Below are 17,456 nucleotides of genomic sequence, written 5' to 3'. Positions count from 1 at the left end.
TAACATAATATTAATTTTTTTCCAAATTGTAATAATAACTTCCGGTGAAAACCGCAAGCTTAACATAAACTGAAATTATTGCAATTTGGAACCTAGATGATGATTTTTGTTTAAAAAATACAAATGAAATAGGGTGTTCGTGTTTTTCGTCGAGAAGTATTGGTATTTTTAATACAAAATTATTAGATTTTAGAGAATATTTACAATTATTCAAATATTTTAGGTTACGCAGGTGTATTTCACCTCAAATTAGTATTCTTAAACAAAAATGATTAGATTTAAAACCAATTATTTTTGTTTAAAATTTACAAGCTTGAAGAATTTCAGATTGTTATCCTGTTTTCTATCGAAAATTGAAATTATTAGTAAAAATCTTTACATTTCAAAGAAGATCCATAAGTTCTTAAACATTGTAGGTTATGTTGTTGTTTTACATCGAAAATTGATAATTTCAAACATAAACAATTATCATTCTAATTAAATCTTTTAACAATTTTGAATAAGTTAGTGTTTTTCGTTGAAAATTGATAGCTTTAATAATCAAAATTATATTTCAAAGGATATCCACAACAACAATTTAAGGTTACGTTACAATTTTTCACTAGGAATCGGATTTATTAAGCAAAAACAATTACATTTCACAGATTATTTGCAATTTGGAACGATTTTTGATATAGTATTTTAGTATGTTTCTTTGAAATTTGATTTTTTACATTCTCATCATTTATGATTGAGAAAGTATTATTTTCATTTGTAATAATTGTAAATTTAAAAAAATTGAATTTAAACATTGTTAAAATTAAATAAAAAAATTTAATTCATTAACAATAATATACTAATAATGATATACATAATATATAATACAATAATATAACTAATAACAATATTTTTAAGATCAATTATTTTAAGTTTCACCTTCACTAAGAAATTTTTGTTTTTGTCCGAATTTGTATTTTTATGAAAAATATTAGATTTCAAAGAAGATTCATAATTTTTTTGAAAATTTTATGTTATGTTGGTATTTTACACGAGAAATCGGTATTTATACGTGAAAAATCACTACGTTTAAAAAAAAAACATGAAAAATTGCACGGAAAATAATGTGAATAATTTTAAATAAAAAACAATTGGATTTCAAAGAATATTTACAATTTTGAACAATTTTAGGTTATGTTGGCTTGTTTCATCTGAAATTGGTATTTCAAATTGAAAATCGTTTGACTTAAATGCAATGTTTTTTTTCAAATAATCATATTTATGAGCTTGAAAAATGAGCAGTTATTAGTTAATAGTTAGTGTTTTGAGGCAGGAAATTGATTTGAAAGAAGGTTCATAATTTTTGACAGTTTTAGATTCTGTTAGTGTTTATCGTCGGAACAAAAATTAATTTTCAAAAGTTAAAAATTCAATTGTCTTCCATTTTTTTTATCATTCAATAGTTTGAAATGAAATTATTATTAATTTTTAGCTGTTGGAAATGCAAATGTGAAAAATTGGAAAAAAATGAATACTGAATTTTCAAGAGTTGATTGTTGAAGAAACCTGAATTTTCAACTCCTAGATTCAAACTTTTAAAAAATTAATTTTTTTCACTTTTCAATAGTTTAAAATTGATGCGTTTGAAACTGAAGAAAATAGAAAAATAAAATTTTAAACTATGCAGATTAAAAAAAGCCAAATTTGTATTAACAACGCATGGGAAAAATGTTATACTCGCATAATTTTAAATAAGAATTTAATTAAAAAATATTACTATGCGTAAAAAAATGTTGAAAAAGTCGATTTTTTCTAAAATAGATCGCCATTGATAAATAAGTTTTCGACAAATTAATAAGTTATATAATGGTCTCTCAGTAGGGAATTTATGACATTAAAAAAAAATCTAAACTCTCATCATCTCCTTGCACAAGAAAAAATATTGGGTATAAAAAAAGACTTACAATATTAAAACATGTTTTATTGCCACTGTGTTTCTCATCTAAAATCGCTATTATTAATAAAAAATCATTATATTTTAAAAAATATTTAAAATTATTATACTAAATTAATATAAATTAATTCTGATCTTACGATATCAATTTTGACCAATCATCAATTATAAAACAAACTCTCCTTGCTTTTATTTTCGATTATTTCAGACAATAGATACTATGAAATAAAAAAAAATTTGTAATTATAATAATTTTATGTTTTAATTGAAAAATTTCATGAGAAGAAAAAAATCGCACGTGTATATCTTTTAGTTTTATTAAATAACAAGGAAACCAAAGAGGGAGTGATGAAACGAATCCGGAACCGGAGATTCAAGGATAAAAATAATCCAGACTCGAATGACGTACTCTAGCCGCTAAGAGAAGGGAAATTCCCATGACCTGTCCTTTTTCTCCAAATTTTTTTATTATTTATTTTTCACTCGCAAGAACGAGACATTTTTTTGTCAGTTCTTTATTCTTTTCTCGGAGTTCATTGACCGAAGCTGAAGAACGTGAAAGGGAAAAAGTCTAAAAACTTGACAAATTAACTCGTGAATTTTCTTATTAGGATTCAAGACGAGACTCTTATCCAGACGGGCAACCATTAGACAAAAACTGGTTTGATTAGACGACATAATTTGTAATTCCTCATGCAAGATCGTATCCAATTTGTTCAGAAATTAGATAAATGCAACATTGTACTCTTGGGTGGTCCAAACAAATTTTTTATTCGAATTTTCATGCAAAGTGCCTTGAAATTTGTTCAAACCCACGCAAAAATAAATCCATTTTTTTTGTTTTGAAAAAAAAAACCTGTATTTGAGTGTGACTAAAGCCCCATGGAGTTTAACACGTACTTCCCATAAGAAAATTTTTTTTTAAATTTACGAATTAATTATTATTATTTAAGTATCAAGTCCATAAGTTTTTGTTTTATAGGGTCCCAAAAAACCCCATAAGTGAAAAAAATAGATTTTGCGAGTTTTTGACGATAACTATAACTTGTTTGCGTTAAAAAATGCAAATTGTATCTAATTCATAAAATACTACTTTATACTGATGATTAGATGTATAATCAATTGTTTAAACAATTTATTAATATTATTTTTAACCATTTTCTTTTAGAATATATTTGCAAAGTCGAAGTTAAAAAATCCACTTTTTCCAATTTTTAATTAGAATTGCGTAATACTTCATTAATGTTAATAAGCGTAATTGTTTAAACAATTTATTATTACTGCTAATAATATTATCTTAGAATAAAGATAGAAAATTCAAGTTTTTTTCAATAATTTTTCACTTTTTGTTAAATTTTCAATAAGAGTGAGTTAAATCATTAATTAATGATTAAATAATTTATTATTTTTAATATTCAATTTGAACAAAGCTATGAAGTTGCGGTTTTTCCTGATTTTTTAACTATTTATCTACTTTTTACTTAAGAGTGATTTAATGATTAATTCAATTAAACAAAAATTATAATTTAACTAAATTATGATTGTTTATACTTTATAACTATCTTTTTCTTTATTAAAGATAGATAGTTGCAGCTTTTTCTAGAATTCTTAACTTTTTACCCACTTTTTACTCAGTAAAGTAATAAATAAAACAAGTTAATAAACATAGTTGTTTAAACAATTTATTAATGTTTATAAGTATCTCCTCTTAGATAAGTGCTAAAAAGTTGTGGTTTCTTTCTGAACTCCTAAACTTTTTGTTCACTTTTCACTGAGTAATGTGATAATAAAGGCAGTTTCTAGAATTATTTAAAGATAATATTATTGACAATAATTATCAAGTGTGTCAAAAATTACGTTTGTTAACTCTAATATAAAACTGTACAAAAAAAGAAAAATTTTGAATAAAACCGCGACTTTCTATCTCTTTTTTAAGAGAATATGGCTAAATGCAATAATAAATTGTTCGAACAATTTATCTAAACCTCAAATTAGCTAATTAGCTTTTAACATTTTTTCACTTATGTGGTTTTGTTGGGACGCTATAAAAAAAAAGCTAATGGGGGTGAAATTTAAAACGTACCTACTATTTTTTTCGTATTTTATCACTAATTGTGAACAGGATTGTTGAGTTTCAACTCGATTCAACTAATATTGACGATTCTGAATAAAATTTACAAAAACGTTTTTTTTCCTATAGAAAATAAGTCTTAAACTTCATGGGGCTTCAGCCACATCTCAACATAATTTTATTCAGAAAAAAAGAATTTATTTTTATTTACATAAGATCAAATTTGGTTTAAAAAAGGGGTAATAAGGTATTTTTTCTCGAAAAGGAGGGAAAAGGGATATAAATAAATATGAATAATTTTTTATTCATTTTGATTCAGAAATTATTTCTTTCTGTAAAAAATTCTGCTATTTCGTCTGAAACCTATTTATCTGGTTGAAAATTAAACAATTTTGTTCAAAAGTCAACTTTTTTATCGAAAATTCAACTACTGGTTGACAGTTGAACTACTTTGATAAAAATTCATTTTATTCGTAAAAACATGTAACATAAATTCATGTTTGCTTGTTTGAGAATTACTTTTTTTCAAATGAAAATTTATTGATTGATTTATTTACTGCATGTGTGGCTGGAAAACGATAATTTTAATTTAAAAATTTAACTATTACATTTTTCGATGAGACTTCATTATTTTTGAAAATTGTATTACCATGTTAAAACTTCATTTTATTAGTCACAAACGTAACAATTATCTTCAAAATTGATACTTTTTAGCTTGGACTTTTGCACTTTTAAATATTTTGTAAAAATTTAGATTTTTGATCGAAAATTGAGCTGCTTTGGTAAAAAATTAAACTATTTACTTCAAAATTAAACTATTTATTTAAAAATTTTCATAATTTTCTTGGAAATCTTTGTTTTTATATTCAAATTAAATTTTTTATCTAAAAATTGAGCCATTCCATTATTGGTCGCAATTTTTTCTTTTAGAGGATGAAAATTCAACTGTTAGGTAGAAAATTCATGTATTTTGTTGAAAATGAATATTGTTTGTACAACAATTTTTTTGTTAGGTTGAGCATTCAACTACTTTTTATTAAAAATTCTTTTTTTATAGTTGAATTGAAGTGGTTGAAATTATAATCTTTAATTAATATAATTCATAATTATATCAAAAGAATATTTTCGTCTTTTGGTATAAAATTAATCTTCATCCAAAATGCATCTTTATAGGTAAAAAATTAAACTATTTTGTTAAAAGCTAAATGTTTTTGTTAAAAATTCCACTATTTTTTTAAAGTCACCTTTTTTGATCAGAAATTTATTTGTCTTGTTCAATTCAACTAATTGGTTCAAAATTTAAGTTTTTGGACTAAATTTATATTTTTCGTTGAAAATTGAGCTACTTTGGTAGAAAATTAAATTAATTGCTCAACAATTGAGCTATTTATTTAAAAAATTTAATTATTCTGTTCGAAAATCAATTTTTTTTGTTAAAGTTAAATTTTTATCTGAAAATGTAGCTATTGCATTTTTGGTTGAAAATATTTCTATTACAAGATGACAATTCCAATATTAAGTAGACAATTTATGTGTTCTGTTGAAAATTAATATTGCTTGTTAAAAAATTAATTAAAATTTTTTACAATTAAAAAATTCATATTTTTTCGTTGAATTCAAATAGTTGAGAACTTATTTATTACAGTTGAAAATTAACAAATTTGTTTTTAAATTCAAGTTAAAAATTCGTCTGTTGGTAGGAAATTAATCTTCTTGATTAAAAATTCAACTTCGTAGCTTAAAATCCAACTGTTATCTAAAAAATTCGTCTTTTTAGTTTGAATTGTAAACTGTTCGGTTGAAAATCCCATTTAAGTACCCCATTTAAGTCGATCTTAGAATTTCTGTCCTCGGAATTTGATGATTCGGGGACCGCGTGACCGAAAAAGAGGCGGTGCTCAGTCAAGCGTGACCCGCATTTTCAGCGCATTAGTTGCATCATGTTGCGTCATGCGGCCAAACCGAAGAGAAGTGATTCAAGTGGGCCTATCTGTTTACGTTAGGATCTTTGATATTATATCTACACGGATTAAATTTCATTTTTTAATCCAAGAAGTGTCACGTGTTACAAAACCTTTGCAACCCCTCTAATATTTGAAACTTTGTGACGTTAGAGCAGACTCCCCCCCCCCCCCTCTCCTACGTACCACGTAATATATGGACGCACTCTGAGAACTAAGAATTGAAAATGAAATTTAAAATTAGAAGAAAATTTTAAGAAGAGAAAGTAGAACGTAGAGATCGGTAATACTAATTACCGCACACCTGGTTCACGTTCTGATCTCGTTACTCATCCAAATTCGCCTGCTCTCGTACATAGGATTAAATAGAACGCGGAAGGTCTGCCAAAACCTTTCACCGACAGCGAGTCTGTCAAAGGCAGCAGCCCTGTCAACTTGTATTTTGACCGTGACTCATGTCCCCTTCAAAAGTACTCTCCGATTACATTCGATTTTTTTTTTTTTTAATTATTTTATATCAGTCCTGGGATCACGGCGATTCCGTAGATCAATTTTAGATAAAAAAGTTAGTTTATCCTACAAAAGATGATTTCATTTATTATCAAAAAGTTAAGAAAAAAAGAAAAAAAAACTTAAACTTAAACTTTATCTCTTTAGTAGTTTAGTGGGTAGAGCGTTCGACCGGCAATCGGAAGATTGGGTTCGATTCCCAGTAGAGCAAAGGAGGATTTTTTTTCACAGAAAATAAAAAAATTAATTTTTTTATGGAAAATTCCACAACTGTTCATACAAATAAAACAGTGAACCAATTTTATAGAGAAATTTTTTTAAATTAAAAGATAAATTATTTATGCTTTAACTCATTTTTGCATTAATAATTTTTGAAGTGTTATTTATTTTTTGAAATTCAACAATTTCACTTCCAAATACAAAATGGAACAGTATAAATTAACACTGAAATTTTAACGATTCAATGCTATTTCAAACAGTTCAGTTTTAAATTGTACAGTTTTTAATATTTATTCTATAATTGCTCTATTAAAGAACTGTTAAATATTTTTCAATATTAAAAAATTGTTCTTTTTTCAATTAAAATTTTTCAAATTTAATAGGTTAAAAATGAAATATTTTAGACTAAACAAATATTTGAAAAGGATTTGAAAATGTATAAAAGCGTTCAATCAAGAATCTATTAATTTAGAGTTTTTTATTTCGAATTTTTGTTTACACATTCAATCAGACATTTTCATTTGTTGGATTCAAGGGTTTTCGAATTGAAAAAATTAAGTTTTAAACGTTAAAATCTTGAAATTTTTTAATTGGTATAAATAGAGAATTGTTCTAAAATAAATTATTGTTCAATTTTTAATATTTGGACAACAGTTCAGTTTTACAAATCTTTCATTTATGTTTTCAGTTGATCAATTTGAAAAGTTTTTTTTTTTATAAAAAAAATCTATTTCAAACGCTTTTAGTTCTTAATTATTAAAAACTAAAAGCGTTTGAAATGACGATTGTTGGGATTTTTGGTAAATCATATAAATTCGCTATATGAAGTTCAATTAAATCAATATTTATTTCTAAAACCTTCTTTGCTAATTGCAACCCTTTTAAAAAAATAAACTTTTCCAACATTTTTTATGGATAACAATGATTATTAAATTCCCAGGTGAAATGATGTAAATATAACATTTTTTCTTTTTTTTAAGAAAAAATACGCTTTTTCTTGAATTTTCAGCAGTTAAAAATAGTAGAAAATTAAGTTTTTAACTGTGAAAAAAAATTCAACTCAATCTTCAAATTTTCACCAGTTGAAAGAAAAAAAAATCCTTTTAAAAACAACCTAAGTGTTCAAAGTATTAACTTCACATAATTTTACATGAAAACTGAATCAATAAACATTTCAATCCATACAAAATTTTGTTTGAAAAATGTACATTTTTTATATGCGGGTTGCTATTGGTAGAGAGTTTGTGTAAAACTGAATGAGTTCATAATTGGTAAAGTTAACAATTTTAACTTAAAATTGAAAAAAAAGTTTAAATCTAGCCTGCTATTATATTTTTGTTTCAGAATTCATCTTTCTTTGGTAAACAGCATTATTATTTGTTTAAAAATTTAATAATTTCGTTAAAGAGTCATCCTTTTTGGTTAAAAATTCAATTTTTTTTTAGAAAGCTCGTCTTTTTAGGTAAAAAAATTAAATAATTTGGTTGATATTTTTTTCTTTCTTGGCTGAAAAATCTTTTTTGGTTAAAGAAACAACTATTTTATTGAAAATTCGTCTTATGTTTTTTTTTATGAATTCTGTTTTTAATTCCAAATTAAAATCTTTTTTGGTAAAATAAAAACGATTACATATTTCAATTTGAACAATTTGGTTGAAATGTTTTACCTTCCTTGATTCAAAAATATTTTTTGTTTGAAAAATAAACTATTTTTTTAAATTCCTATGTTTGGATTAATTTCACTTTTTTTTTTAAAAAAGTTACATCTTTTTATGGAAATATCAACTATTACATTTTTTTATGATTCATAATTTAAGTTGAAAATTCCACTCTTTGGTTGAAAATGTAATTATTTTGTTGAAAATTCGTCTCTTTGGTTTAAAATTTAACTATTTTGGTAGAAAATTCAACTATTTGGTAGAAATCTAACGTTTTTATTCAAAATTGATATTTTTGGGTTAAAAATTGAACATTTTTACTTTAAATTCTTTTTAATCTATAAAAAATGCAAAAATTTGCTTTAAAAACGCTTTTGGCTAAAAAATAAACTATTTTGTTGCAAATTCCTCTTTTTAAAATAAAATTCAACTGTTTTTTATTTGAAATTAAAATATTTTTTCGTTTATATCCACTATTACATTTTTCGTTCGAATTCATCTTTCTTGGTTGAAGATTTATCATGTTAATAGAAAATTTAACTCTATGGTTGAAAATGAAACTTTTTTGTGGAAAATTCATCTTTTTGGGTTAAAAATTCAACTACTTTGGTAGAAGATTTGAATGTTGAGTTGAAAATAGCATTTTTTGCAAATTTATATTTTTGTTTGTAAATTAAACAGTCTTGTTCTCCGAACAATTTACTTGAAATGTTTTTCCTTCCTTGATTCAAAAATATTTTTTGGTGAAAAATAAACTATTTTTTTTTTAAATTCCTATTTTTGGATTAATTCAACTGTTTTTTAACAAAAGTTACATAGTTTTATGGAAATATCAGCACTATAAAAAATGTCTGGCTAAATCAACCAGAATTCTGGTTAAATATGTCCTTGCTTGCATATTTAACCAGAATTTTGGTTAATTTAACCAGACTTTTTTTTGAGTGAACTATTCCATTTTTTATTATTTATAATTTAAGTTGAAAAATTCACTGTTTCGTTAAAAATGTAATTTTTTGGTTAAAAATGCAATCATTTGATTGAAAATTACTGTTTTTGTTGAAAATTTATATTTGTGTATTTAAAGTTCAAATGTTTTGTTAAAAATTCGTCTTATCCTGAAAATCAAATAGTTTTGTAGGCAAATCAACTATTTTGTAGATGATTCGTTTTTTTCAAGAGAACTTAACTGTTCCATTATTGGTTAAATTTCTTATCTTTTTATGAAAAAATCAATTATTAGGTTAATTAGATTTGTTTAAAATTGAATTTAATGTGGTACCTAGATTATTTTATTTTAAATAATTTATTCCCCTATTTTCGTGAAAAATCTGATTATTGTTTATGAAATATTATGAAAAGGTATCATCAAAATGAATATCATTTAAAGCGTCTTCTTTTTCAATTTTTTGAATTTCTGTTTAAAATAACTTTTAAAAATTGAATCTAAAAGTAGTAAAAAAAAGAGGGAACATGGAAAAATTGTGTAAAAATTCTTAATTTTAGATGTTTTAGAGATTTTTTTATTCGATGGATAATGGGGAAACGGGAAACAGGAAGAGGGATTATTTCAGTACAATTATTTCTTCTATATATTCCTATGTTAATTCCCCACACTTCAACCCTTAAACATCAATTTTTTTTTGTAACAGCGGAATAACTTTTTGCTATAATAAATGAAATTCTAAACTAATTCTTTTTGATACATTAGAATATCAACTGTGAAATTTTTATCTTTTTGCTATACGTTTATGTGGTTAGGTCTTTGGAAAATAAACAATTTTCTAACGTTAGAATCTTAAAGTCGCAGTTTCTCTGACTTCCCGAAAATTCGCTTACGTCAGTGTGTCTGAAGTATTACTTGCCAACTTATTAAGTTTCGAGTGATGAGAAACAGTTCACAAAATACGAAACTCCCGTTTTGAATGGAGATAGATATAAATAGGAAATCTTGAATGAAATTTACCAAACATAAAAATAAATTTCACTTTTTTGCTTTATTTTACATTAGCAAGAAAAATAATCCATTTTTTCAAACTCTAAACTCTTTTTGAAAAACTTACAAGTAAAATAGAAGCGAAACAAAACTATAATACAAAATATATAAATTTATATTTTTTTAAATTATATTTTCTGTCGACAATATTTTAAAAAGAAAAGTTTTTCAAGTAGAGTTTTGAGTAGGAAATCCAACATCCAGAAAGGATTCGAAAAATTGTTAATGATGCATTTTCAGCGTTGGGATTCGAACCCTGAACTGCTGGAATACGAATCAAATACTCATCCATCAGACTACCCCTTCATCCTATTACAAAAGTTTAAAAGAATTTCTTATTTCATTAGGAAATTTTATTTTCTAGAATAAAAATCGATGAGCAGAAATTAGAAATGGGAGAGTCGGAGCTTACATTGCGAAACGTTTTCGTCGAGCGCTACGAAATTAACAGAATTGAACTGTTTATTCTAAGTCGAGCCTATTTTAGAGCGAAGAAGTCTTCACTATTGGTACCGCACCAATATAGAAAATAGCTTGAAAATTTTCCACTCTTTCTCTAAAATATATCCAAAAGTTTTTATTTTTGTTCTTTATCATACTTGACTAAATTTATTATACTTTTTTCATTTATATTAGCTTAATTTGTTCCGTATATTGAATTTCGTTTTTATATTTCCAGGTGTCCTTGCACATCCAGGAAAATGTCGGAGACACAAGGTAAAGAACATTTTTTATATCAACATTTAAAAATGAAAATTGGGATTAATTTGATTTGTTTTTAATTTTTATACCAAAAATTGTTTGTCCGTTTTCAGACGCTCAGTCCACGGAAAGCAAAGAGGGCAGCGAAACTGAAAAATCAAGACCAAGAAATGAAGTGGACAAAGATAAGGAATCTGACAATCATGATGGATCTGAAACACCAAAATCAGGTTTGACTAATTTCTATATTTTCATTATACCTGTTACTGAACACTTTTAACAACGATTACAATTAAAAAACAAAATTCAAACAAATTGAAAATTGACTCTTCTAGAAATAAATTTAAAAAAATAAATATTTGGAATGTTCTTAACATAAATTCCCAAACTTTTCCTGAATTTTTTTCCCGGTAACAAACTAAACAAGTGAAAAAATAAAGGTAACGCAATTTCTTTTTTAAAAAACAGCAATCTCAACTTGCGCTGCTAAGTCTCGTCGTCTTTAAAAGTGTACGCATAGGACAAGCGACCCAAAATAAATTCTCAGAGAATCACCGCGTTTTAAATAAAACAGGGCTAGCGACTAGCGTAACAAAGCTCTTAAAAACTACCCCCATAAAATCCTCAATTTTCCATTTCTTTCACAACATTAACTTTTGTTATTATTTATAAAATTTATTTCCAATCCCTTTACTTTTTAAATAAACTAAATCCAACTGTAAAGTAATAAGTTAATTTTAGATGAGTAAAGTAGTTTTCTCATAGTGTCGATAATTTAAGATGATCAATTCCTTATAATTAAACAAAAATCTGTATTACTCATTCTAACTTTTTTGGTGGTGAACTTCTAGTATGGCATGCAATGTAACGCCCACGGAGTATAGTAGTAAAGGAATTCTTTCCCGTGGTCTTTCAGAGAGCACGCCGACGCCAAAGAGCGACGAACCGGAAAAGAATGTTGGCAGCACCGACACGGACGCGAAGCCTCCAACAGATTTGACTCCGGGGATCGCAGAGCAACAGCCCCAGCAGCAACAAAGCAGGCCCGGTGAGTGCAATTTATTGCCAGTATTAGTAGAGCGTCTGCGTTCGGCTCTGGAGCTCTCCTGCTCCAGTCGGAGCAGTGAGGACCAACCGCCCCTCGAGGACTCAGGCGTGGATTCCGAGGAAGACCTTCGAAACTGGGCGTCCGGCCTCGACACTTCCGTGGACCAAGGCGACACAGTGACCAAACCCAAGCTAGACCTCAAATTCCTTGAAGAGCTGCTCCTCTCTGACATACAAACAGCCCTGGCCCGTCTCCAGGACACCTTGAAGCGCGTCGACATAGGCGCACTCACCAAATACAACTCCACACTCGACCCCACGAACAAACTTCACCTCCTCCGCCTCATCTCGAACCTCCTAGCCAAGTTGAAGATCCCAGAAGACGCCATCAAGCCTAAAACATCCGATAGCAAACCCCAAGACCAAAGGCGAAACCGCTCTGAACGCCACACCATCGGGGTCTCAAGGGAGGAACTAGCCAGAGCCAGAAAGTCGCTCGAGGAACGAAACCTCAGTCCCAACTCTGGCCAATCCAACCCGGAATTCGATTTCCGGCTCAGCTTGTCCCAAAATCAACACAAAGAAGATACTAAAGAGCATTCGGAAAAGATAGCAAAAAACTTGGAAAAACCCCAAGAAATTGAGACGATGCCAGAAGTGCAGGAGAAGTTTCATCAAATTCATGAAAAGTACATGAAGGATGTGATCAATCAACAACAGAGTCTTCAGAACAGGATCAGAGAACCGAAGGATGACTCTTATGATATTAGGCTTTTGGATAACTCTTTAGAGGACTACAGATTAGACGACAACTACAATGAACAGGTAGTTCCACCATTTTATCAACAACCTGCTACTCCAAAGTATAACAAATTCCTCGCTAAGAAGTCGAGGATAAAAAGAGCTAATACAATAGATATTCCCAATTATCTCCAAATGCAGTCTGAAAGGAGTCACCAGAATGGATGTATTTCTTTGAGAAGACCGATTGATATCAGCGACAAGGTGGTCTCGAATGGTGCCAACGTTATTCCCTCCTTTCAGCCCAAGACCGAAAATGATCGAAAGTTTCTGGCGCTTATTAACAAAAATAATGACACTGGACCACCCGTTACTTCAGTTCCCTTCAAGAACTTTGCCTACAGGCAAAATTCGGTAGCAGACAAGAACTGGAACAATCGGTTTTCTCATATAAAAACTGCTTTTGATAAGAATTCAGACAAATCTGAGAACCTAAACAATTCAGAAGAGACTCCGAAAGTGGATTGCAAGAGGAAGTCTATTGTTGATAATGAGAATGTTGTTCTCGGATCCTTCAGATTATCTTACGGACCAGCCCAGAAGTCCAACGGATTTACTCATGCACCGACTTCACCTTTCCAGAAAATAGAAAAACCACCGAAAATTGAAACACCTGCTTTCCTTAAACCTGGATATATTCCCAAAGGTGGAAGTAATCTCCAAGCAAAGTTGAAGATGTTCGACCAGGAGCAGAATCAAAATCCTCCTCCACCTCCATTTCTGAGAACTAAAGGCAAGCAACTCAAAACTGCTGAAAATATCTTCAAAAATATTCATGAAGATAAAAGACTTGAAGGAGTCACCGAAAACGGTCATCTAAATTACCACTCCTTCTGCAAACAGTTCGCCCCAAAGGGGTCGAGTATCCTCAATAAGCCTAGTCACTTAGAATTGGCTAAATCTAAATTCACAGTCACTGATGAAATCCAGGACTACCCTAAGGAACCTAAGATGCCTTTCATATCAAACCAGAATGGGCCCTTCCAGAAATCGAAAGAAAAACTCCTTAAAATGCAACAGGAGACATTCGAACCTCAGAAAAATCACCGAAAACAATATGACGTTTACCCAGTTAATGTAAATCCTCCTCAAATTCCAAGTCTCAGCTACAGATACGATCAAACAAGAGCAGATCAGAAACCTAAAAATCATCCACGACATCGGTTTGAGAATCCAGAAGATAATCGGAGACGCGAGAGTTCTAGGTTCAGTAAACTAATCAGCGAACCTGTTCGTAGTTCTGTTGGTGTTCAGACAGGGACCGTACCCTATCAAGAAAAATCCAGAGAAGACCCGAATTATGGAGAAGCTAAACGAAGATCTAGTAATGCTTCTGTTCAGACATCCGAGATTTATGATACTAAAAAGCCTCTCAATTACCAAAGTCAAGACTTCATTAATCGCCAGTATTATCCAAATTCTGATCATTATTACACCCCAGAACGAAGGGACTCTACGGAAATGAGACTTCCCTTGGATGCTAACAAATTTGAGTCTTCCAGAATGCCACTCGAATCTCCTAGATTAACATTAGAACTTCCTAAAATTCCTCCAGAACCACCTAGACCCGAACAAATAGGACCTCCAGTTCCTGAACGTACAAACTATGGAATCCTCTTTAGGAACTACAAACCCGATCCAGTGACAAGAGCCAAAAGTTCCTACTACTACGATGAAAATCCGTATGTTCCTCCAGTTCCGATCAGAAGCAACTCTATCGACAAGATACCTCGCCTCTATTTAGGAGAAGAAAACAAAGAAGAAGAATTCATACCAAATATGGAACACATTCAAAATCAAGACATCAGCCCCGATGGAGTAGTCACCAGATACACTTGTGCAATAGCAACAGTTTCCTCAGTACCCGACACCGAGTCCTTTGAACCTCCAAAACCACAAATTCTTCCCTATCCGATCTTCGACGATACACCAGATATCCCAAAGGTTGAGACGAGGCGTAAAGATTCCGAAGCCAGTTTTGAAGAGATTCAAAGACACAATTTACTTCAGCAAAATCTCATCAGGAGGATGCAAGAGAATGAGAAGAGTCCGACAAGGATGTGCCAAGAAATACCAACAGTTCCTGCAGTTCCAGCCAGACGCGAGAGTCCTTCTTTCGGGGATCCAAGATCCTTAACTAGCCCCTCCTTCATCTTTGGTAACAAGCCAAAACACGGAGATTGTGGAGAAGGTCGAAGGACTCAGGAAAAGATCAGCATGTTCGAAGAGAGGAATAACCCACCAGTCAAGAGGCACTTCAGACCACTGAATGTTCCTCGGGCTGACTTGATACCTCCAAAAATCAACGTGGTGAACCCCTCTAAGGTTGTTCAGCCTAAGTTCAAACAAGAAAGACCTGTTTTGAAGAACACCAGTCATGTGGATTCTAGTGATGAGTATCTAATGTCCTGTGCTAACAGGCCATCCAGGAACATCGTCCTGACAAAGTCAGAATCCTGGCATCAGCTAGCCATGTCCAAAACCAATCTGACAGTGCCTCCGGCTAACTCCAGTACATTGTTAAAGCCCCCAAAACCAAAATCTCCTTCCTTGAGACTCTCGAAACAGTTTGAAGCTTCCTCTTCATCTGATAATATAAAGAAGATGGAGGAGCGGATCCAGAGGTATTTCCAAGGTCCTGGGGGAGCTTCAGTGGAACCCAAAAGGGAGGTGAAGAGCAAGAGGGTTTTGGCTATGAAGAGAAATCCCAGTAGCTTGATAAGGAGTCACACGATGCCTCATATTTATGATGATAATAAGATTTTTGATGAGAGCGCCGATGTTGAAAAGGCCTTCGACAGCCTTTTCAAGGAAACGACCCGAAACGACAATCGTTACTAGGAGTGCGATCATCCCCTATTCGCGCTCATCAGAGCCTTACGTTTTTGTTTGATAAGTAACCAGTTAGTGCGTCTTTGCAAGAACTTAAAATTAACGAAAACTGCAGCGAGCAACGAATCCGCGCTGAGTTTAAGACGCTGTGATAGCCGAAAGCCTATTTTTTATGTCGTGTCTGATGTGTGTTTCCGAAGCCATGGAGTAGAGATGGATGTTAGTAAACTCGAGGCAGCTCCGATAAGCAGTGAGTTCTTTTGTCTCATTTGGGATGATTTTATTTTTTACCTTAGAGCAGCAACTTTACCACCACTAATGAAAACTCACCCTCCAGGGTTGCCGCTAAACTTCGGTTTCAAAATTCCCTGATTTTTCCCTGACTAATTATTAATTTTCCCTGACCATTTACTTGAAGACCAAAATTGTAATCTTGTCACATTTTTAATATCTTTTATAAATGGAATCAAACAATTTTAAGTTTATATTTATAAATTTATTATTTATTATTTTCATGGCTGTCACAGTCGAATGTACTTGAAAAAAGTTACCAAAAGTAACTTATTTCGAAACCAAAAAGTGATTAAAAGTGACAAAATGTTCTTTTTTTGTGACACATGAATGATTTCAGCCCTTTTCGACGCTTATGAAGCTATGAGCTCACCCACTTAACGTAAAACCTGTAAGGAAATTTTGGTTACAAATGATTGAATTTTGTGGTAATTTATGAAAAGTTATCATATATAACTGATCAAATTACCATAAATTACCCAAAAAATCCGGAAAATTATAAACATTTTTAAATGGAATTTTGGGTAATTTATCTTAAGTTACCATAAATTACCTGTAATATTACCATAAATTACCCAAAAAATTCATAAATATCCGGACATATATAAAAATGTTTAAAATTGAATTTTTTAATTTAAGTTAACTTACCCTATTTACCTGTAGAATGACCATAAATGACCGAAAATTTCCATAAATTAATAGATATTTTCCAATTTAATTTTCGGTCATTTATCTTAAGTTACTTTAAATTACCTGTAATATTAACATAAATTAACGGAAAAATCGTAAATTTCCAGACATTTATAAAAATCGGTTTAATTGTATTTTGGTTGATTTATGGTAAGTCACATATTTACCTGTAAAATTGCCAAAAATGATCAAGAATTTCTATATATTCCCGCAAATGTATAGACATTTTAAATTGAATTTGGGGAAATTTATGGTAAGTTACCGTAAATTACCTTTAAAATTACCGAATTCGAAATCCAAAATGGGCTGAAATCATTACTGTATTTCGAGAAAAGTCTAAAATCATCAATTTCTTATAAAAAATATCCTACTGAAAACATACCCTCGTTGAAAAAGTTCCTCTTCTCTCCCTAGGTGCATAATATACTATTAAATTAAAAAGAATTTGATTCATAAGTCTTCAAAACAATTCAAGTTAAATTCCAAAGAATGCAAATGATTTCGAAAACGATGAAAAAATTCATTGATTTCAGTTAAATTAGAGTGAATTTAGAGGAATTAAAGATAAATGAGACGAATTAAATTTAAATCATAAAAATTCAAGTTGATTTTTTTAAATCCAAAAATTGAAAGCAATAAAAAAATATTACAAATCCATTTAATTTATTAATTTTAACCCTCAAACGGTACGCTCCAACCTAGCATGCGTAAACCGTACACTGGTGCGAATTGGTTTGTTTGCAATGTTAATA

General features: G+C 29.8%; 2 protein-coding genes across 2 annotated transcripts in view; both read left to right on the top strand.

Annotated features, from left to right (window-relative positions):
• The window catches only part of LOC117181096, a 42,411-nt gene extending 26,660 nt beyond the window's left edge, over positions 1-15,751 (top strand). The window contains exons 5-7 of the mRNA XM_033373665.1: positions 11,021-11,058; positions 11,157-11,273; positions 11,960-15,751. Of these exons, the coding sequence (XP_033229556.1) occupies positions 11,021-11,058; positions 11,157-11,273; positions 11,960-15,732 (3,928 nt within the window). The 3' untranslated portion in view covers positions 15,733-15,751. The remainder of the gene's footprint in view (positions 1-11,020; positions 11,059-11,156; positions 11,274-11,959) is intronic.
• A 1-nt stretch (position 15,752) lies between these two features.
• The window catches only part of LOC117181467 (smoothelin-like protein 1), a 29,907-nt gene continuing 28,203 nt past the window's right edge, over positions 15,753-17,456 (top strand). The window contains exon 1 of the mRNA XM_033374144.1: positions 15,753-15,973. Within this exon, the coding sequence (XP_033230035.1) occupies positions 15,937-15,973 (37 nt within the window). The 5' untranslated portion in view covers positions 15,753-15,936. The remainder of the gene's footprint in view (positions 15,974-17,456) is intronic.

Source organism: Belonocnema kinseyi, chromosome 10, assembly GCF_010883055.1.
Source record: "Belonocnema kinseyi isolate 2016_QV_RU_SX_M_011 chromosome 10, B_treatae_v1, whole genome shotgun sequence".
In the NCBI taxonomy this organism is placed as follows: Eukaryota; Metazoa; Arthropoda; class Insecta; order Hymenoptera; family Cynipidae; genus Belonocnema; species Belonocnema kinseyi.
Note: the sequence above shows the minus strand (reverse complement) of the source record. Positions and strands in the feature narration are given on the sequence as shown.